General features: G+C 43.3%; 1 protein-coding gene across 1 annotated transcript; it reads right to left on the bottom strand.

The window, feature by feature from the left end:
• Window positions 1-1,330: 1,330 nt before the first annotated feature.
• LOC133118675 (cytochrome P450 2K1-like) lies at window positions 1,331-21,543 on the bottom strand. The gene is made up of 9 exons (XM_061228827.1): window positions 21,130-21,543; window positions 8,397-8,559; window positions 7,639-7,788; window positions 7,092-7,252; window positions 6,029-6,214; window positions 5,589-5,730; window positions 4,093-4,277; window positions 3,438-3,579; window positions 1,331-3,057 (listed from the first exon to the last, which is right to left on the bottom strand). The coding sequence occupies exons 1-9, from the start codon at window positions 21,319-21,321 to the stop codon at window positions 2,870-2,872; spliced, it is 1,509 nt and encodes a 502-aa protein (XP_061084811.1). The 5' UTR covers window positions 21,322-21,543; the 3' UTR covers window positions 1,331-2,869.
• Window positions 21,544-23,377: the final 1,834 nt, after the last annotated feature.

The following is a 23,377-nucleotide window of genomic DNA, read 5'->3' as shown; positions in this document are numbered from 1 at the left end:
ACATCATTCACTTGATCCTCTCCTCACCCATGACACAACACAAACATCCGGAAATCACAAACTGCCTCATAGATCAAAACTTTTTTTTAAAACAACATTCTTTTTAAAGATTATTTGTCAACTAAAGCCGATCCATTTTCACGTCATTCCTAATAGTAATATTATTATTCAAATGCCACCAGACCCATTTGTGGCATCCTCACGTTGGATCAGCCTCTGTGCAAGTTTGTGTGCAAAGCACAATACGATTTTCTCCAGAGCTGACTATACACACTAATCAGTGTCAGCCTCTCTCTCACCCTTCAGAAGTGCGGTTTGTATCTTGACCAGGTTCCCCTAGGCCTGAGGCTTGTGGGATAATCTAATGCTTTGCATTATAATTGCTTCGAATTGCCACAATGTGAATTGGTTTAAGTAATTAAATGTATTGCACAGTATGTATATAGAATATCAGGTAGACATGCACTGCATGAAGGCCCCTTCAGGACAGCCTGTGACTAAAATGAACAAAAAAGGTTTTTACACAAATCTCACTGAGCCTTTGTCCAATCTGGTGATAGCTCATGTAAGCCACACACCCTTGCTTTTCCGTTGGCTGTAGACCCATCAGGGCCGTGGTGTTTTGGTTCCTCTGAAACGAGCATGAAATGGGGCCCAGCATTAACAGCTCAGCATTCCATTCATGCCCATATGCATGCTCACACACACATGTTCAAAGTACACGCTTGCACGCACATACCTGATCTACTTTGAGCTGCAGGCATGCGAGGGAAATCAGCTGTGTCCATCTTTCCATCTCATTGTGCCATTCTCTCTCTCTCTCAAAAGAATAACACCAATCAACTGGTCTCTCCATTCCAAAGCAGTGTCTGTTCAAATATGAGCTGACATGTTTAGGTGTGGTCATATGAGGTGAATTCTTCAGGTCGTATGGTGTGAAGTGCACACAGAAAGCTGGTTGAACAAGTCTAACAGTTTGTGTTATTTTTCATTTTGTGATACAATTGTTGGTCTTGGTCCAAGTGTTCTTTGTAGCTTGTAAACAAAAAAAAGATAAAAGTTGAGCTAAACTCATTCCACTGGTAAGTATATAGGCCTAACAAAGAGAAGATGCTCTTTGGTGTAAGGAGTCTCAGTGAGTAAATCTAGAAGAAAGGAAAAATAAAGGCACTCAAATAAAATGATAACCCTTTCCAATTTACCCCTCTAGAGGGCAATTTCCACCTATTTTGTACTAGTCCTATAAAAGTGTCAATATAAAAAATAAAAAAAACATTTACTGCACACACATGGTTGAAGACTTAAAAAAGAGGCTTGTACCATTCAGGAATTTGAGACAGGATACATTTATTTCACAGCATGCACATACATCCATCTATTATCTTAACACGCTTATCCTGAACAGGGTCGCAGGGGGGCTGGAGCCTATCCCAGCATACATTGGGCGAAAGGCAGGAATACACCCTGGACAGGTCGCCAATGATGTTTGTGGAGCAGTAAGGTCTCCTCTCTGCTCCTCTACAGTAGGGTTGGGTCACCAGTTGGGATCATTGGTATCTGGTTTGTGTCCTACTCTAGTCTTGTCTGGATCAACACACAGAATATTAATATGGGTATAGCTCCCATATTGGCATACAAAGAGGTCCATACTCGAAACCGGGTGTGTGGACCAACTGACACCAACAATGATTCCAACTCATTGCTCACTAAGTTAGATTTCAAAGAAAGCTGAAGCTAACTGCTGCCAGCTGGCACCCTGCCATCACAGTGTTTACATTCACAGAAAATCTGCTTCTGTAATCTGTTAACCACCCTAGCTGTGCACAAGACCATTAATCAGAAGAAGACTTAATTTTTACTGTTGACAACACAACATTGGAGTGGCAAGCCCAGTACCCTAAACTGTATGCTACAATTCCTTCAGGATAAGACATGTGAAGTAAATCAGAATTAACAACAGAATTATGATACGAATAGGAAAAGATACAAAAATCACAGAAAGGAGAAGGAAGAGAGGGCTTACTGAATGGGAAACATGAAAAAAAATTGATTGATAATCCTGTGAAATATTTACATTCAACATTTAGCACGATTGTTTTCCAATGTGCTACAGCCAGCATGGGTATCTTAAATTTTCTGGGAAACATCATTACTTTGTTTCAGCACTGTTTATGAGCCTCGGTGTCAATGTCATCCTAAGAACCAGAAGAAATTTACTTTTGAGTCATTTAGCAGACACTTTTAATCCAAAGTGATTTACAATAAGTGCATAAGTTCTTCAACAAGTTAAAAGCATTAAATCCATAGATTGCATGCAGCACAGACATAAACAATAGTAATAGTAAGTACATGCAGATTTTTAGTAAATCAGGAGGTAAAAGGTGTGTTTTCATATTCCATCAAAATAAGCGGAGGGAATCTGACGTTCTAACTGTGGTAGTCAGGCCATTCCACCACTGAGGAACCAGAACAGAGAATCCCTTCAGAAACAGGAAGTTGAATGTTGCCTTCTTCAAGTGTGGTCCAATCTGTTAGAAATGCAAGTGAAGTAGGTAAAACAAGTCTCTTGACCATCAAATTGGCTTGAGGGAATGAGTCTACAAAGCTGCAGACTTTACAGTGAAATTACCAAGAATGCTGTCCTGTATTCCCAAACGTCCTGTTTCAGAAGTTTAAATTTCACCCTTAACCTAACTGTCTCCCTGGAAGAATTGTAAAATTGGAGAAACCAGCATAGATCTTTTAAAACTGAACAACATGAATTTCCGAGTTTCCACCTATTGCCTTGCCTTGGGGTTTAGGCCCGGCTCACAGCACACAGCTGGAGTGGGGTTTAGGCCCGGCTCACAGCACACAGCTGGAGTGGGGTTTAGGCCCGGCTCACAGCACACAGCTGGTGGGGAGAAGGGTTGAGGGTGAACCCCACAGACGGCGTCAAGTCCAGCTCATCCTCAGACACCCCCGGTGGTGGTGTAAAGCGGAACCTCTGCAGGAGGAAGGTGAAGAAGAGAAAGAGCTCCATCCTGGCCAGGCTCTCTCCCAGACAGGCCCGTCGCCCTGCGAGGAAGAGATAATCACAGCACATAAATACAGCTATAGGAGAAAGATAATCACAGTAAATAAATACAGCTACATGCAAGAGAGATAATCACAGCGTAAATACAACTACAGAGGAGAGAGATAATCACAGGACCTAAATACAGTTACAGGGAAGAGAAACAGTAACAATCTCAGAGCTTTTTCACACCAGAAGGAGAGTGTACAGACGGTATGCCTTCATTCAGGTTCAGTGTACTGCTAAAGACCCCTGGAAAAACATCAAAGTCTGTAGGCTACTCTGGGTAAAATCTGAATTTCTGAGTTTCTGTCTTCTGAACGAAAACAGCAAAGAAAATCAGTAAAAGCTTTGCTTTGCCATGCACTGCACTGTGCTGCACCTGCAGAGAAGGGCATGAAGGCATCTCTCTTGATGAAGCAGCCCTTCTCGTCCAGGAAGTGGCCAGGGTTGAAGCTGTGGGGGGTCTCCCATTCTTCCTCATCCTGCAGCACTGACGCCAAGAGTGGGATCACTGTAGTTCCCTGAAAATGGATATTAAAATAACACATCTCATTCATCAATATTTTCATGGATTTATACTCTCTAGACCAGGGATGTCCAGTCTTATTAGAAAATGAGGGGCGATGGGGTCTGGCAGTCGGAGGGTTGCCAGTTCGAGCCCCCGCCCGGGTGGTGTCGAAGTGTCCCTGAGCAAGACACCTAACCCCCAAATGCTCCTGACGAGCTGGTCGGGGCCTTGCATGGCAGCCAATCGCCGTGAGTGTGTGTATGAATGGGTGAATGGAGAAGCATCAATTGTACAGCGCTTTTGATGAAGGCGCTATATAAATGCCTGCCATTTCCCATTTACCATGATTCAAGTACATATAATGAAGTTACATAATCACGGTCCATAACCAACATATTGAACAGTGTACATTATAGAGCCCTGCAACCTTTCTTTAAACCAGAAAGAAGAGAAATAGAATATAAGGTGGGAGAGAACAGAGGTACGAGAGTAAGAGGTGGGGAAGAGGGAAGAATACAGATCAAACCTTCTTGATGAAGTATCCCTGGAAAGTGACATCACAGCTGGTGGTGTGGGGAATGCTCAAGGGTGCAATGTTAGCCAGTCTCTGGGTCTCATGGATCACGGCGTCTGTGTAGGGCAGGTTCCTCCGGTCCTCCATCCGGGGTTCCCGATCCCCAATGACCCGACTCAGCTCCTCCTGAACCTGATCTGCACCCCGAGGAGGTTGGGAGGGAGAGAGAGAGAGAGAGAGAGAGAGAGAGAGAGAGAGAGAGAGGAAGAGAGAGAGAGATTTTTTTAAACTTTTAGTTCTCCTTTATTGAACAGAACAAAAAGGAGAAATAAATAATACCTATATGTTCACAACATTCAAAACACAACCACAGTTACAGAGAGAGGCTCTTCTGATCTGTACTTCAAGCAGCAGTTCCAATGTCCCCTCCTTGTTCACCGAACATAAACACACACCACACCAAAAACCACAAAAAAAATCCTTGTTCACAAAAGTAAAATATGCCAATTCAGCGAGCAAACGCTTATGAATTACTCCCCTTAAAACATGTATTCAAGCCAAAGAACTCATACCAACTTCCCTATTTGTTTCAGTCAGCCAAATAGCTTACCTTTCCCAACAAGAGGTTTAGTAGCACCACTCGTTTCTTTGTAGAGACACTGTATTTTGGCCCATAAATAAAAAGTGCATGAGACTCCCCACACACAACACCATACACCATTCCCTAACTGTGAGTGTGACTCCCTCCAGACGTGCACACTCAACAAAAATCTGGAACACTGTTGCTGACACCCCACAAAAAGAGCTACCGTTCGGGCGAAAGTCTGACCCTAAAAAAATCAGTCCACTTAGGACTCTTTAAGGCCCTGGAGAGCACGCAGCACATTCACGCAGATGTTTAGCCTTTTTTCCAATGTCACTGTTCCAATTTGCCCAGCTGTGGTATTCTGAAAGAGAGAAGCAGCCCCTCCCCCTCCTGCCACTCTCTGAGCTCAGGAGCCACTACCACTTCACGGAAAAGTCCCTCTCCCAGCTCCAGACTCCTCATAGGCTCATACTCATTCTCATTTAGGTAAAAACAGACCGACCAGGCACGCAATGTGACTGGTCCCCATGCATCACGGTGTCCAACCGCATCTTTACCCTATTAGCTATACGCTTGGATAAAATCTTATATGCCTCCAATTTTTAAGGAGACCAGGTCCCCCTTCTGGGGGAGAAGTGTCAGGATGGCCTGCCAATAGCTCCTGGGAAGTGCCTTTGTTTTAATACTGTCCTGCAGAACACCAAAGAAATCCTCACCAATATAAGTCCAAAAATACTCAAATTAGTTATGTGGCTAGGAAGGTAGCCCGCTTCCCACCACAACCCCCCATCTACCCCGTTCTTACAGTCACTATGGGAGAGAGAGAGATTAACATCCGGTCCAGTGTTGGCCCTTCTGCAATAGATATGAACCTACGCTTGCACACCTGACAGTGTGTGTGTGTGTGTGTGTTTTTCCCTACTCTGTATATAGGGGTACTTGGCCATCAGCAGCAGGCCCCATCTCAGGGTGGTTGCAGTGGTGTCTGTCCCTGCTGCAAACAGGTTACTGACAGTAAAGTTCAGGTTGTTGTTGTGGAAGCAGGAACCCAGATGGTCTGACTCCTGAGAGGGAACAGGTACAGAACACCATGGAGATCATGAATAATAAAGCAGTTAAATAAACAATGTATGGAAGATGATGAAGATGCATCTCAGCGCATGTTACATATCTAACATGTCTGACTCTTCTCCAAGAAACCTATGCAGGAGTTTATCAACCTGCATTGAATGACTGTAAGAGTGGAGCATAATAGTAGAGTCTCTGCTAAGTGAATCTACTGTAATGTAATGAAGGCTTGTGGTTAAGTACGAAACTGAGGACAGTTCAACTGAGTCCCGGTCCGTTTCTCCCTCTCCATACCTCTTGCTGTCGAACTAGGAAGGAGTCCACAAATCCCCTGGGGTCCTGGGGGTTGAGTGTGTCCTTCAGTCCCTGCACCAGCTCCATAATCTCCTCAATGTTGTAGTCGATATTCTTCAAACTCCGGGTCCGATTCACCAGCCACCGGCCACAACACCAGCGCAGCCAGGGTAACACGTTATACACCTGCAGTAACCAACCCAAAACCAAAAACAGCTCAGGATCAGGACCACAACACACTGGATATTTTTAAGCAATCCACCCCAACTTATTTCTCCCTTATTCCAGAAATAGCCAATTGTGTTTCTAGAGTCACAGCTCTGTCACTTGCAGTCCAAATGAGGACAGATCTGGGTCAGATACTAGATAAAGGGTACCAGTAGCACAACATTCCTACTGCAGCACAGAATTATTCAGCCTTACTCATATGCAAAAAGATTGTAAAAGTTGTCACGAGACAGGCAATCGGAACAAAGCGGGGACTAAGACAGCATAACATGTAGGTTTATTTACAGAGATGTACAGTAAGGGTAAGGCAGTTTGCGGTGACAGGACATGCGATGGTCGAAAACTGGGCAGGCAGGGCAATATAGAGCACGAGAATGAGGTCCAGGACAAGCGAAGTCGGTGAAATAGGGGAGGAACGGGGAAGGAGCCAGGAGCTGGAGAACAGACAGAGGGCTGGGTGGAGGAGCAGGCAGATAACAGGAACAGGCAAAAGAGAAACTACAAATACAAGACATAAACACAAAGACATGGCACAAGACAATCTGGCCCGAACAAAAGAAGACAGACAGACTATATCCAAGTAAATAGTCACAATGGGATTCAGGTGAGTGTGATAACACATTAGGTGTGGGGGGCGTGACTAGAAACAGACTAAGTGACTAAAAACACTAAATGGAACACAGACTTAAGAAATACACAGAAAAGGAGAAATAGGGAAACAAAGTACAAAACAGGCATGGGACATGACAGATAAGAAAGCATGAAACAGAACACAGAATTCAGCTTCAAACCTATACATTTATAAAGAATGATAATTACTTAAAAGTGCCAGTACCTGTATTTCAGCTGAACCAAGAAGCCTCATATTTTCATTGGCCCTGCTGACCATTTTTTGGAAGGCAGGGTCAGCGTAGTCAAAGCGGCTGCCATACATGATGGCGCTGATTATGTTGGAGGCGGAGTAATTCACTGGCTGTGTGGTGTTGAAAGGCTTGCCTGAAGACCAAAATGGAATATATAATTATTTAAAAAATGTTAAGCTCCTGTTCAAGGGATAAAAAGCATTCCTCTAAACACAGTCTTGTGGTCTCCAACAAACTCAAAATCATTGCATACAGGTCTGTCATTGGACAAAGGATTCTAAACTCAGTCACTGGGACACACTGTCTGCGGCTTTTTGCAACCAATATCTGGATCAGTTAAGGCTGAATACAAGCAAATTCAGTTCATTCAATATATATTTTTTTTATTTCATACAGCACCAAGCACTCTAAATTTAGTTTTTGTCTGCACCCTACCAGTTGTTGCAGCAACTAGCTCTGATTAGTGCCATTCCAGATTTGGAAGAAAGTGTTTAAAAAAAAAGTCTGTTTCTCCCTCACCTTTAAAATTCTCAAACACCTCAATGAGGTGGCGAGATTCGTCAATGATCTTCTCCTCACTCCCCCTCTTGCCCATTCCAAAGTTGCGCAGGGTGGAGAGGGAGAAGCGCCTCATCTCCTTCCAGGAGTCTCCGTTGGCGAACAGAACACCTGGGAGAGGGAAGAATGCCCCAGGGGACAGAAACAAAAATCTGAATTTCACGCATATTTTCTCGTGTTAAACAAATGACAGCTGCAGTCTTGAAATCTGTACGTCTGGTATCATGTGTGTAAATAAATGCAAATGTGGAAGACAGGTCAGCAGTAACACAAAGGAGAAACATTACGACCAGTTAGCAGACATTTCTCATAACACTGTTCCTGTCAGCTTTTTTGCATGGTAAAAATCACTACCACAGTCAGCTGGCAGAATGTTCCCCAAATACTTATTATAACAGCTGATCCAAGTCTGGAATGCTTTGCCTTGATTGTCCAGTAGTGCACCACTCTGTGCTGATTTCATGATCTGCAAAATGCCAGCGACCAACAACTGTGGCAAAGGCGGGCTGCTAGTGGGCATTTCTAGTCTATTCCACCGGGGCATACCACCAGAGACAGACTATTGGCTCTTTTATCACTGTGGGGGAAAAACTATGTTTGCATACTCAAAGACTGTGGCTACCTCCAAATGGATAAATGCCCATGGTCACAATTTTTGCAGTGTAAATGGTGATGATCAAGCCAATAGATGGGTAGGATTGGACTGAAGCATTGCTTACCATGCTCTTTGAAAGCATCTCTAAACACGGGTGCAATTTCCCGGTCTCCAAACTCCTCAGCAAAGTTGACCAAAGCCTGTTTGACTGTCTTGTAGCCAGCCAGGACAACCACCTTTTTTGGGCCCACATGTACAGTGAACACAGATCCATATTTCTTAGACAGCTGTAGGGACAGAAAATAAATGAACAGTACTTGTGAACAGTACAACAGAACAATGCGACAGTAGCCAAGACATCATGTTGCTTTCAACATTTTTGTTTGTCCTCTTATTCAACACAGAACATGAACATTCACAACATCACTGAACAGTAATACTGATGTTACTTACAGTCTTATTTATTTGATTCTCATCACCTACAGACCCATTTTAAACATTTTGAATGAATGAACAGAAATATTTAGGTGTGTTACAGTAAATTTTGTAGCCTACTAATCAATAGATTCAAAAACTGGCTATGCCTCTGTCCACTTCTTACCTATACAGAAAATTCCTTGTCTCTGTCAGTGCATATGTATCCTCTCCAGAAATCTCTACTTGCAGTGTTCCTCAAGGACCTCTTGTTCAAATTTTCTTTTTTGATCTATGTGCTTCCTAGCGGTGAAATTATCTGTGCTTATACCATTGTCCGGATGAATGTTCGACTCTGATTGGATGCTAGGAGATGATTAAAGTCGTATAATCTCTGAACGTTTGGCAGGTAATCCAGGTCAAGTTTAAAGTGACTGTAAAGGTCAATCCGTGAATGGATTCAGACTACATTGTATGCTATTGTGATGGTTTGTATTGTGCATAATTATTTTTTTAAAATTACTTGCAATATCGAATGATGTAAACTTTTCCATTATTTCTAGGTGCTGTAAAACCCCACGCTAACCCAACGACGGAATTTAGCGAGGGCTGAAGGTATCAGTGTGCTCGTCCTTCTGGTGTTGCTGAAAGAATACTAATAGGGTTAAAAATTAGTGGCCCCTATGCGGAGAGTCTAGATCAGCCAATAAATAAACCACGATACAAAGGCAGTAGTACCACTCTGCCTTTCGCTCTTTACTGGTCTGGGCTGACCGAGAATCTCCACAACAGGGTCAATAGATTCACCTTCGTTTATCTGACTCCATTTTAGAATAATAATTTAGATTAGTTATCCACATTAGGTAGATTTCTTATTGATAATTTGACTTGATCGCTATAGGAACCCTGTACGGTACTCTCCGAACAGTCCTCTGATGGTACCACCGCATGTCACATCGCGCGTTATGTGCACGTCTCGCGAACTGACTAGCTATCTGTAGTCATCACAGAGGTTGCAGGAATAGCTACTCTTGGGTATATCTGTTCACAGCCTAGGGACCCAAGCAGACCAACCTAGCTACGGCTGTGCTCGACATGAATGAACTACCACGCGGAGGTGAGGGATTTACCATCATAGGTCTACGGGTGCTATACGCCGTGATACATTAAGCATAAATATTCATCCTCCCTAGACCAGTTCGAGGGGGCAAACCAAGCATTCGCTGTATAACTTTGACTGTCAGTAAGCGAAACCACACAGATCAGGTTTTAACAATTTATTTTACCAGGCAGGTTACATACACGTAATTACATACTAGTTGAAAATCAAAAAACATTACAACGGAAACCAAATTACGGAGTCTTAAAAGTCATACCTGGTAATAAAAGCTACATACGGGAGTCTGGCTACAGTCTGGCTGACACGCCTCAGTTAATCTAACTGGCACCCAAGTAAGTATGTTAGTTTTCCTAACATTTCCTAAATGGCATGCAAAGGCGTGCAGTATACCGTATTCAATAATATAAATCCTCTGCATTCACAGTGGTGCAGTTAAAGCACACAAAGTGAAACAGAGGAAACAATATGGTGCACCAAGATGCACTATACATCTGGCCTATGCCTATATATAATTAAATTTATCCGATAGAATAAATTATATAATCAGGGATTTCATCCTGTTTTACTACAGATGTATCCCCACTAGGGCAAAGCCTATGTAACATCTATTATAGAACATTTGGTAGATTTAATTTTACACATGTCTATAACAAATATTTCACAAACTATCGCCTATGTATTTGTAACCAGGTGGCATTTCGGAATATTAAGATCCAGTACAATGGGTATTAAAAGGTGAATAAGTTGATTTAATATAAAAGGCCTACATTGTCATTTTGTTGCTGTGTTCATTTCATGTAATGTCAAGTGCACAGCGACGAGGTTCAGTTAACTGTTTACCCAGAAGGAGGCGATAGTCACTGTACCTGTTCTAGAGTGTATACTTACTCGTGTGATTTATTAGTTTACCGTGCTCATGGGAAATCTGTCTTTTTCGTTTGATATCTTCATGTGAGAAGTAAGCAGAAGGGTGCATGGTCCAAGGATTGAATAATTATCTGGTAATAAGATTTCCACACATGATATTCCTTTATTGTCAAATTACTTGTAATGTACTAGTTAAAAACATGAGTTGATCACTGTATCGTAGATCGACGAAATTAAGATGTTTGAAGATTGATGTTCGGTCATCGTCCACGTTTACTTGGCGGTTAGCCTGAGATTGTTTTGGATGTGAGTTAATGAACTGAAAGGGGGTTCTTATACTTTTTATGCGGTGGTCGTTACCATGATATTGATATGTATTATTTTGTTTGGTATTGGTTTTAGGCAAGCCCACTGCCGTATTGTATGGATATAAAACGCTTTTAGCAAACAAGCTACAATACGTCTTCATACTGCTAGCCCTCATTGGCAGTCAAATGTAACGATGGGAAAATAAAGACAAAGAACCCCGATACGTTTTGTGTCCTGTGTGGTGGTAGTGATTCCCTCAGGTTACACATTTTGGTACCAGGAGTGGGGTCTCAATTCTCCGATTTATGCATTGCGATAAGCTATCCTAACAATATATACGGCAGTGGTGAAGATTTTGCTGGACGTTCCATTTCACGAGAGGATTCCAGGGCTGCGTGAGAGAGCGTGTTGTGTACAGAGGAGGCGGTCTTCGTGCTCGGGAAGCTATAGCGCAGGAGGTGCCGTGCGGAGAGGAGAAGACTAGACGCCAGTTCTTGCACAGACGTCCACGCCTTGGAGCCGGTCATCGAGTGGATCCCTGTGCAGCAGACGCCACAGAACTTTGCCTCAGGCTATATCCTTAAATATTTGGGACATTTTATTTTAATTTAAGGACTGAGTATTTTTTTAATTATTATTTTTGATTGGTAAGAGTTTAAGCATAACCATGTCTGACAACGATAGTGAAAATGGATGTGGCCGGAGTCCACCAGGTAGTGGAGCAGGTGCTGGATCTGGTACAGGGGATGCAAGGCCAAATAGGCAGTCTTTCATATACATTCCACGAGAGCGCCAAATTCAGAATTTTAGTGGTGATTACAGCAAAGATGGGAGGGCTGTTGAACAGTTCATTGAGGAGGTGGAAAGGGTTTTACGATGAGGAATTTGACTTCATTATGTCTTTGTTAAGAGGCCCAGCACTTGAAGAGGTCAGAATGTGTGTAGGGAATGAGTCTAAACAACAGAGTCTAAACAACAGTGTTTTCATGTCTTCGGGAGGGCTTCGGGGAGAAACGTAGTGCCACCCAACTCTTGCAGTCTTTTTACAACCGCAAACAGGCGGAAGGTGAAAGACTTAGTGATTATTCCCATGCTCTATCCAGCCTTCTGCATGCTGCTGTTAAACAGTCACGAGACCTAGTTCCTAATGAGAAGATTCTGCTGAGAGACCAGTTTGTAGAGGGCTTGTATGATTCAACACTAAAGCGTGAACTCAGAAAGTTGGCAAGAGAGAAGCCTGAGTCAGATATCAGGGATGTCCGCAGAGAAGCAGAGTTATGGGCAATGGAGGAGAATACTGCCACTCCCAGAGTGACTAAGTCCAGAGCATCTGAGGTCACTAGCCAGCCTTTATGTTCTGCAGTTGGGGCTAGTAAGGGCCCGTCTTCTACCTTGGAGGAGGTTTTGGAAGTAGTATCTAGACAAGAGAAGAAGCTAATGGACCAAGATGCTGCTATATCTGAACTCACTAAAGCCATTAGAGAACTGACCATGTCTAGGACACAGCAGGTATACAGAAGACCTCAGAGCAGGCCCAGAATGCAGCCACGCTTTACAGAGGATGGACAGCCTATCTGTTTTAGGTGTAATGGGGTGGGACACATGGCCAAGACATGTGTCCGCGGGCCTAGCGAGCAACCCACTAACGCTAGCATTCAGGGAAACTGACTCCCTCGGTTGCTATGAGTCAGGCAATGCGAGGGGTGACAAATGGCTCATTGAACACAAATAGCCGGAGCAAACTATTAGAACGTGCAGTGGGAAAATGTCCGGTGGTTGAATTAAAAATCAAAGGGGTAACGACACCATGCCTTCTAGACACTGGTAGCCAGGTTAGCACTATCACTGAAAGCTACTTTAAGCATACTCTGTCAGGGGAAGATCAGCACATGCTGACTACTTCTGGGTGGTTAAAACTTACTGCAGCCAATGGTTTGAACATTCCTTACTTAGGCTATCTGGAACTAGATGTGGAAGCTATGGGAATGACTTTACCCGATTGTGGATTTCTAATTGTAAAAGATTCCCCAAGTTCAGCTACCGCACCGGGGCTGATTGGAATGAATATTATCAGCAGGTGTAGGCAAATTGTGCATGCTGAATTTGACACAACACTTAACGGCCGCCTAGACTCTGACTGGAGAGAGGCCTTTCAGAAAATGCAGTCTGTTGATATAGCACCTCAGACTTCATTTGCCCGTATCTCAGGGAGAGACTTTGCTTATGTACCAGCCCTATCTGTAGCTACTGTAATGGCTAGAGGCGTTGCAAAGTCAGGGGGCAACAGATATCCTCAGTTGTTGGAGCCGGTGAGTACACCATTACCTGGGGGCCTGTTGGTGTTGCCAACACTGGTGATGTCTGGAAACCAGGAATTTCCTGTTCAAGTCATTAACACGTCACCAGAGGACATTTGGTTGCGGCCTAGAACCAGAGTGGGCCTGCTTACCCCTGCAAATATTGTTAATGCGGACAATTCGTGCGAAGTAAGGTTTCAACGTATTTCGGCAGACCTAGAGCAGATTAGTATTGATACCGATGTGCAGCCATCTGGAGGAGCATCTATTGTAGACCAGTTGACTGTTGGGGGTACCCCAGAACAACAGGCTAGGTTAGGAAGGTTGTTGGAGAAGTATTCATCTGTTTTTGCCTCTGATGATGATGACTTGGGCTACACTGATAAAGTACAACATGAAATTCATCTGACAGATGACATACCTGTGACCCAGCCGTACCGTAGAATTCCACCGACGCAGTACAGTGAAGTTAGAGAACACATCACAAAACTGCTTAAAAAGGGTGTGATTCAAGAAAGCACGAGTGCTTATGCTTCTCCTATTGTGGTCGTCCGCAAATCTGATGGTACTTTAAGGTTATGTGTTGATTACAGAAAGCTGAATTTAAAGACTAGGCGAGATGCTTTTCCATTGCCCAGGATTGACGAAAGCTTTGATGCTTTACGAGGGGCACGGTTTTTCACAACCATTGATCTGGCCAGTGGGTACCACCAGGTGGCGGTGAGTGAACGAGATCGGCACAAGACAGCTTTCACCACACCTTTCGGTTTATTTGAATTTCGTAGGATGCCGTTTGGGGTGTGTAATGGGCCTGCTGTATTTCAACGTTTAATGCAGGCTACCATGAGCGATCTCATTTTTCAAGTCATTCTGGTTTACCTTGATGACATCTTGCTGTTTTCACAGACCTTCGAACAGCACCTGGAGAGAATAGAGACTGTCTTATCAAGGTTAGCCGCAGCAGGTTTGAAGGTTAAGATACAAAAATGTAACTTTTTGCAGGACAAGGTCCAGTTCTTAGGACACCAGGTCTCTGCTGACGGCAATGGCACTGATCCGACCAAAGTAGCTGCAGTAAGAAATTGGCCTGCACCCACATCTGTTAAACATCTTCGGTCCTTCTTAGGATTCTGCAGCTACTATAGGAAATTTATTCAGGGGTTTTCTAAAATTGCTGGCCCTCTGCATGATCTGGTGAACAACTGTCACCAGGATGGCAGGCGAAGGTCGTCACCTCAGTTTAGTGCTTTGTGGACCAATGACTGTCAAAAGTCTTTTGATGACCTGAAAGAAAAACTGACCTCTGCTCCCATATTGGGTTTTGCTGATTTCACACTGCCGTTTATATTAGAGACTGATGCAAGTCAGCAGGGATTAGGGGCAGTGCTATATCAGCAGCAGGATGGTCGTAAGCGTGTCATAGCCTATGCTAGTAGGCGGTTGCGTAATGCAGAAAGGAATGACCGCAACTACAGCAGTATGAAGTTGGAGTTGCTCGCCTTAAAATGGGCCGTAGTTGAAAAATTTAGGAGTTACTTATTGGGGGCGAAGTTTGTGATCCTCACGGATAACAACCCTCTCTGTTATCTTAAAACAGCTAGACTAGGTGCAGTAGAGCAAAGGTGGGTAGGACAGCTATCCATTTTTGATTTTGAAGTGAAATATAGGCCTGGTTCTAGTAATGCTGCCGCAGATGCCCTGTCTAGGCAGGAGTTTGCAGGGGAGCCTGACACCGAGGGGGATGTGGAGTTTGATAATTGTGTGGCAGTTTGTAATATGATGGACAGAGGAACGGTGTTGGACCCAGATCTTGTGGTGGCAGGTTTACACAGTTGCAGGGTGAGACAAATCCGTGCATTGGAATCGGGAGAGGCTGTAAATACAGATATGCAAGGCAATACCCATACTCTCCCAGGCTACACCCAGAGCCAATTCATAGAGTTTCAATCCAGTGACACAACACTCCAAGAGTTTAAGAGGTTTTGGGATCGTCAAAGAAAACCTAGCTACAAAGAAAGACTACTTTTAACAGCCCCTGTAAAGCGTCTTCTCAAACAGTGGAATCTGATTCAAGTGAGAGATGGGTTGTTGTATCGAGTAGTCGATGATCCCAGAAATGGTCAGTGTTGGCAGTTACTCTTTCCTCGTTGTCTCCGGGAACAAATATTGGACAGTGTTCATGATAGAATGGGACATCAGGGAATTGAGCGCACCATTAGTCTGCTGAAGCAAAGGTGTTTCTGGGTTGGTATGCACAGGGATGCAGAGGACTGGATAAAGAAATGTCAACGTTGCATATTAACCAAGATGCCGCAGCCGAAAATACATCCCCCTGTTAGGGCCTTTATGGCTTCTAGACCCCTTGAGGTGGTAGCAGTAGATTTCACCTTATTAGAACCATCAGCTAATGGGTGTGAGAATGTACTGGTGGTTACCGATGTGTTCACAAAGTTTACACAGGCCTACCCCACCAAGGACCAGAAAGCGGACACCACGGCTAAGGTTTTATTGAAGGAATAGTTCATGAAATATGGGGTACCTGAGAGATTACATTCAGACCAAGGCAGAAATTTTGAAAGTGAAGTCGTTGCAGAGTTGTGCAAACTTTATGGCGTTAAAAAGACTCGAACCACACCTTATAGGCCCCAGGGCAATGCTCAATGTGAGAGGTACAATAGGACCCTCCATGAACTTTTACGCACACTCCCTCCTGAAAAGAAGAGGAAGTGGACTGAACACCTCCCTGAATTGGTTTATGCATATAATGTCACCCCTCATTCCACTACAGGATATTCACCACACTTCCTACTCTTTGGGGTTCAGCCAAGGCTACCTGTTGATGCCTTGTTAGGTCAAGACACTGCCCCAAATGACAGAAGAGTAGATTGGTTGTCCGTTCATCAGGAAAGGCTTAGACAAGCACACGCACGAGCAAAAGAGTATTCAGAGCAAAAGGCTTCTGAAAGGATCTCAAGGCTGAACGAAAAGGTTTTCTGTCCTAAGGTCAACATAGGGCAGACAGTGTACTTGCGCCATAGGCCTCTAGGAAGGAACAAGATTCAGGATGCCTGGAGCCCAGTAGTGTACAGGGTGGTTGATATTCAAGGAACTACACATACAGTTGAGCCGTTCGAGGGCGGACCTATCAAAAGGGTACACCGGACTGAATTGCGGCCTTGTACACCTCCTATAGCAAAACCATGTGTGAGGAGGGAACATTGTCCAGAGGGTAGAAATCCTAAGGTGACGGAGACACACATCTCTGATGAAATGTATGAACCTGATTTTGTTGTACTCGAGGATGTTTCCGAGAACTGTATCGATGATGTGTTAAGTAGGCCAGAAGAAACAGACAAAACAGATAATCGGGAATTTGAGCCTATACACATAAATGAACCTTCATTTGTTATAGGAACTGAGGAGAGGGATGGGGTCGAGGCATTGGCAACAGAGGACCCAATGGTTGTAGATGTTGAAATCAGTGCCCCTCATTCTGTGCGGCGGAGCTCAAGAGCCACTGCAGGACTGCACACAAATCCCTACAACTTGCCCAAATCTGTATGTAGTGTAGTTACAGGTTTGGACTCTCAGGTTTCATGAACTTTGGTATAGTCTCTTTTGGGACAGTTCTCAAATTAGTCACCGAGGACGGTGACTTATGCAGGGGAGAATGTAACCAGGTGGCATTTCGGAATATTAAGATCCAGTACAATGGGTATTAAAAGGTGAATAAGTTGATTTAATATAAAAGGCCTACATTGTCATTTTGTTGCTGTGTTCATTTCATGTAATGTCAAGTGCACAGCGACGAGGTTCAGTTAACTGTTTACCCAGAAGGAGGCGATAGTCACTGTACCTGTTCTAGAGTGTATACTTACTCGTGTGATTTATTAGTTTACCGTGCTCATGGGAAATCTGTCTTTTTCGTTTGATATCTTCATGTGAGAAGTAAGCAGAAGGGTGCATGGTCCAAGGATTGAATAATTATCTGGTAATAAGATTTCCACACATGATATTCCTTTATTGTCAAATTACTTGTAATGTACTAGTTAAAAACATGAGTTGATCACTGTATCGTAGATCGACGAAATTAAGATGTTTGAAGATTGATGTTCGGTCATCGTCCACGTTTACTTGGCGGTTAGCCTGAGATTGTTTTGGATGTGAGTTAATGAACTGAAAGGGGGTTCTTATACTTTTTATGCGGTGGTCGTTACCATGATATTGATATGTATTATTTTGTTTGGTATTGGTTTTAGGCAAGCCCACTGCCGTATTGTATGGATATAAAACGCTTTTAGCAAACAAGCTACAATACGTCTTCTTACTGCTAGCCCTCATTGGCAGTCAAATGTAACGATGGGAAAATAAAGACAAAGAACCCCGATACGTTTTGTGTCCTGTGTGGTGGTAGTGATTCCCTCAGGTTACATATTTAATTATAAGTATACAACTGTTACTGATACAGGTAGCACAGGCCAGAGGACTGAGTTTCCAGCAGCTCAGAAAGACAGAAGTTCTGTGAGGCGACACCCGACACCAGTCTCAGAGGTCTCGCATAGGCCCCACATGCAGCTGATTCCCCAACCTTGTAGCAGTGCATCAGAGGGGTGGAGACTTGTATCTGCTGTGGCACCCAGCGGCCCTGTGACGTAACATCAGGCCCAGTACACAGAGGTATAGTGACCACTGGTACAGGCCTCCCAAACTCTGTTTCTAGAGCTGGAACTTAAAACCTAGGCTATGCTCCTGACTCAGCAGTCAGTCGCAACTTACAATCATATACTTAAATAAGATGGAGAAGCTTGCCACCTTTAACAGAGCTCAAACTTACTCCACAGTTAATATTATATATATGTGCATGTTGTCATATTGCGCATCTACGGGCAGCCATCAAAAATAATACTTATTTACTTTCAACTGTGACATGCTTGTTTCTAAAACTGTTCCTACTGCAGCCTATTTGCTGTTTAAGCTAATAGTCACAGTCACACAGCACAGTTACAAAAACATGCATACCAACATTTCTCTCTCTCTGCCCTCTACAATGATCGCGCTACGTACCCTGAGGGGTAGTAACCTGCAAATATGGCTGGTTTCTACGGTCCCAGTCCTGTCTGGGATATGTCGATTCCCTAAACAGTATTCATGCAGCAAAATAACACAACTCTCCCTAACATTACTGATAGAAAGAAACCATGCTACTCACCACACCAAGGATCGCAAAACCAGATGGAAGGAAAACCACACACCCGGGGTAACGGGTATCATGCCGGGTTGCACAACACCACCAGAAGGAGCAAACTTCAGACACCTCACCCCTTGTAAGGCTCAAATCTTACACGGATGAAAGCAGATCACTTTGGATGACGAATCTGACATGAATGGAATTAGATCACGTCGGGGTCTCCAACTGTAATAATTTAGATTAGTTATCCACATTAGGTAGATTTCTTATTGATAATTTGACTTGATCGCTATAGGAACCCTGTACGGTACTCTCCGAACAATCCTCTGCTGGTACCACCGCATGTCACATCGCGCGATATGTGCACGTCTCACGAACTGACTAGCTATCTGTAGTCATCACAGAGGTCGCAGGAATAGCTACTCTCGGGTATATCTGTTAACAGCCTAGGGACCCAAGCAGACCAACCTAGCTACGGCTGTGCTCGACATGAATGAACTACCATGCGGAGGCGAGGGATTTACCAACATAGGTCTACAGGTGCTATACGCCGTGATACAGTAAGTGGAAATAATCATCCTCCCTAGACCAGTCCGAGGGGGTAAACCAAGCATTCCCTGTGTAAGTGTCAGTAAGGAAAACCAAACAGATCAAGTTTTAACAATTTATTTTACCAGGCAGGTTACATATGTAATTACACACTAGTTTCAAATAAAAACATTACAATGGAAACCAAATTACGGAGTCTTAAAAGTCATACCTGGTAATAAAAGCTACATACGGGAGTCTGGCTGCAGACACCCTGTACGTAGAAATTACGTGCACGTGGCTGATTAGTTTGCTGTCCTTAAATCCAAAATCTGGCCTTTGATGTTAACCCTAAAAATGGGTCACCCATCTGTAATTTGGAGCCACGCCTCCCCAGGAAGCGCAGGGGGTTGAGGCACATGGCTTTCACTGGGGCAGAGCTCCACACAGCTTCTCCTAGTTGGTTATGATGTACAGGGTTTGCTGTTGCAAAAATAAAACCATTGCACCAGTCGCACTGAAACAATGAAGCAATGAAGGGGGGTTCAGGAGAAGGTCAGGGCCTAACAGGCCGTGCCCTCTGAAACCTTCCCGTGCCGTAAAGGATGTTGCCCCGCCGTAACGAGTTTTAACGGTTGGAGGCCTGAATAGACAATCAGACAATAGAGGGGGTTGCTTTGGAAGAAAACAGATGTATTGATTACCCGTCCTGCTTCCTACGAGAGTACAGAGCGATGAGTCGAATCCTAGGTTTGAAAACCAGGCGTGGTTGTAAAATTTTATGGTACAAGCAGGCAACTTTACCCACTCACTAGTAAAAGGTCAGGGGATCACAGTCAGTCAGCCTTACACCCTGTACATAGAAATTACGGGCACGGAGTGCACGGGAGGCTGATTGCATTCTCCCAGATTGCTTAGTTTACTGTCCTTAAATCCAAAATCTGGCCTTTGATGTTAACCCGAAAAATGGGTCACCCATCTGTAATTTGGAGCCACGCCTCCCCAGGAAACGCAGGGGGGTTGAGGCACATGGCTTTCACTGGGGCAGAGCTCCACACAGTTTCTCCCTGGTTGGTTATGATGTCCAGGGTTTGTTGTTGCAGAAATGAAGCCATTGCACCAGTCGCACTGAAACAATCAGAATAATACCAAACATGAATATTATCTAAACTGACTTTGTCATGAAACATCCGGTGCTGTACACATCATTTAGTGACTGAGTAAAGAGGGAGAGAGCAATAAAGGGGGGTTCAGGAGAAGGTCAGGGCCTAACAGGCCGAGCCCTCTGAAACCTTCCCGTGCCGTAAAGGATGTTGCCCCGTCGTAACGAGTTTTACGGCTGGAGGTCTGAGTCTTCCCCCACAGGCTCCTGCCCGTATGGGTGCAGAGATAGTGGGGGTTAATGGTGCATCCTCCTGGGTTAAATTACTTTACAGCCACATTTTGCCACAATAACAGAGGAAGCCAGCAAGCTGACCAGCCCTCAGTGATAATGCCAGATATAATAATAATATATAATAACATAATAATTTCCGTCTTACAGTGCGGATTGAATGGGTGAAATTCAATGGATTACCGGTTGCTGTGCAACGTTAGTAAACTCTTTTCTTCTGCCAAACTAGCTCGCTAGCAAGTTAGCAAAAAATATCAGTGAGCAAATAAAGCATCAGTGCTTTATTGCAGATATTGGCACAGCTAGCGGGGTGGTTGTGGAGTTACCACATTTATCTTTCAAAATTTCACAAAAGAAAGATGAGATAAACTTTAAATGAATGTATTTTTTATGGAACTATGTGGTCAATGTATTCTTCCACTGAACAGTAGTTTATTGGTTGCCAAGCAAGGCTATTGCTAAGGTTATTATCCCCACTGCACTAGTTGAGCAACGGTACTAATGTTAACTACTTGCAGTAATGCATCCCCACACGGCACAAACGTTAGCGAGCTAGTATATTCCTCAAAATGTGTAGCGTTATTATAATTATAATTATAATTATTAGTTGCAGTAGTAGTAGAAGTAATAATAGGCTTACTACTACTACTACTGCTACTACTACTAATTATAATAATAATAATAATAATAATAATAATAATAATAATAATAATAATGTTATTATTATTCATTCATCCTTACCTCACAGAGAGACACATGGAGCCGTTTCAGGTCCAGGTGGAGCAGGTTCCCGAGGAGAGGCAGGGGTTTGGGTCCCGGTGGGCTTTTTCCAGGTCCAGGGGTAGAGGAGAGCAGGTAGAGCAAAAACAGCACCAGCACCACCCCCAAAAGGGTCAAGGGTGTGGGTATCTGGGGTAAAAGCCCCTCCAACATGGTTCCATCTGATCTTATTACCCCCAAACACAGGAGAGAGAGCAAGAGAGAGTGAGAGAGAGAGAAAGAGAGAGATTAGTAGCAGTGGTAGGAGAGGTAGCACTTATCTGCCAGAAAGAGGGAAAAAAAGACAGCAGGGATTTTATTAGGAACAATAGTAGAAGCACTTGTATTTTTGAGCAATGAGGGAGAGAAAGAGAGTCGACAGCAAAACCAGCCTAGAGCAGCAAAGCAAAACAAGGATCTCAGATTTCATGGAGGCTCAGCTATGGCTTCACAGGCCAGTGGGCGGGAGCAAAGCTGACAAATCAACTGTGTAGTGTTTCCCATTGTATTTCTATTCTCGTGTGACATGTTTAACCTGTTCCAAAGGCAAGAATTCAAAGCAAGAACAGATGAATATCATCCTAGAAGGTCTTGATTCCCCTCATAGATGCATTTCTGAAGGATTTATGGTCAATTTCATTCGGCTCATGTTTGATAAATGAGGTCCATTTAATTTTTTGGAGCTAGTGTTATTTAGCACTTGAGCAATTTAATTTCTAGTTCTTGTCTTACTTTGGCCTTTACTAATCTCTGCCCCTAATGTAAAAACAGGGTAAAAAAAATAAAAAATCTTAATTATTACTCGTATTGACCCGTTTCTGGAACCACATGAATAAACTCAGTATCTGATGTCATTTGAAACAATCGTGCATTCTGATCAGCAGAGGCTGAAAAAATACAAAATGCAGAGTTGAAGAACCTGAAATCTGCGGCCTGGGGAGCAGGGATGAGCAACTCTGAGAACTCCTGCTTTTCCACCCACCCTTTGTGTTCTTGATCTGCTGAACAGTTAAAGGGATTTTTCTTCAACGGGAATCAAACCCACAACACTGGAGTTGTGAGCTCAGGTCCCTAAGCATCACGCGCCACAATTACTTCAGGAAAAATTAAGAATTAGAATTAAGTACAGAAATAATACAAGGATAAAAGATGAAAAGATCATACAAAAAGAGAAGACTAATCTTACAGAATGGCAAAATGTAGAAAGAATATTAATTATGTGATTCAGGTCATTTTAAATGGCGACCCCAGGTCCCTATGCTTTATGTTACTTCAGGTTAATAAATATTATGATGTCAATCATAGATTAAAGATCATACGACGGAGTACAAAGAAAACTTACAAGATGAGAAACAGAAAACTATTGTTAACTATTGAAGTTCAGGTAATTAGGTAGGGACATGTAGTGCTGTCCTATGTTGTGACATGGTATCTGTTATGTTTTGCCATTACTGTCTTTTTTGTAATGGCCTTTTTTCATGGTAATAAAAAATGTTAAAATGTAAAATTAAATAAAATGTTATTGCAATTCCACAACACTAGGGGAGACAAAATCCCACTGCTTTTTCACACTAGAAGGAAAGTGTAGAAATCCTTGAATCCTTCCATTGAGTCTCTCCTCTGGATGACCTGTGGATCAGGAAGCTGATGATGTGTCATATCTGCATTATTCTTGCATTGATTAAAGATTGGAGTGCTTTGCCGTTTCATGTACTGTACCAGCATTAGGCATAAAGGCATCTCTCTTGATGAAGCAGCCCTTCTCATCCAGGAAGTGGCCAGGGTTGAAGCTGTGGGGGGTCTCCCACTGACATCAGGAGTGGGATCACCATAGTTCACTGTAACACACACAGATATAAAAATGTGTGTGTGCTATGCACAGTCTATGGGGGATGTCAACAAGAGAGGCCTCAGTTTTTAAACTCTAGCACAATGAATGGATATATTCAATAAAGATACGGCAGATTATAATTGTTTGTATGCCATTAGCTTCAGTACATTGTGATAGTCTGTACTTGTGACTTAGATGATGATCAGATCACATTTTACTCCCAATTAATGCAGAAAACCAGGAAATTTCAAAGGGTTCACATACTTTTTCTTGCCACTGTATATTCTTAAGATCTTCTAGTCGTTAACATGTATTAGCAATGTCGCAGATCTGGTGCAGTGTTTTGTTGCAGATTGCTGACATTGGTTGCAAAAGTTGTCCTTAGTCAGTAAGTCAGTA

This window comes from Conger conger, chromosome 2, assembly GCF_963514075.1.
Source record: "Conger conger chromosome 2, fConCon1.1, whole genome shotgun sequence".
NCBI classification, from domain to species: domain Eukaryota; kingdom Metazoa; phylum Chordata; class Actinopteri; order Anguilliformes; family Congridae; genus Conger; species Conger conger.
Note: the sequence above shows the minus strand (reverse complement) of the source record. Positions and strands in the feature narration are given on the sequence as shown.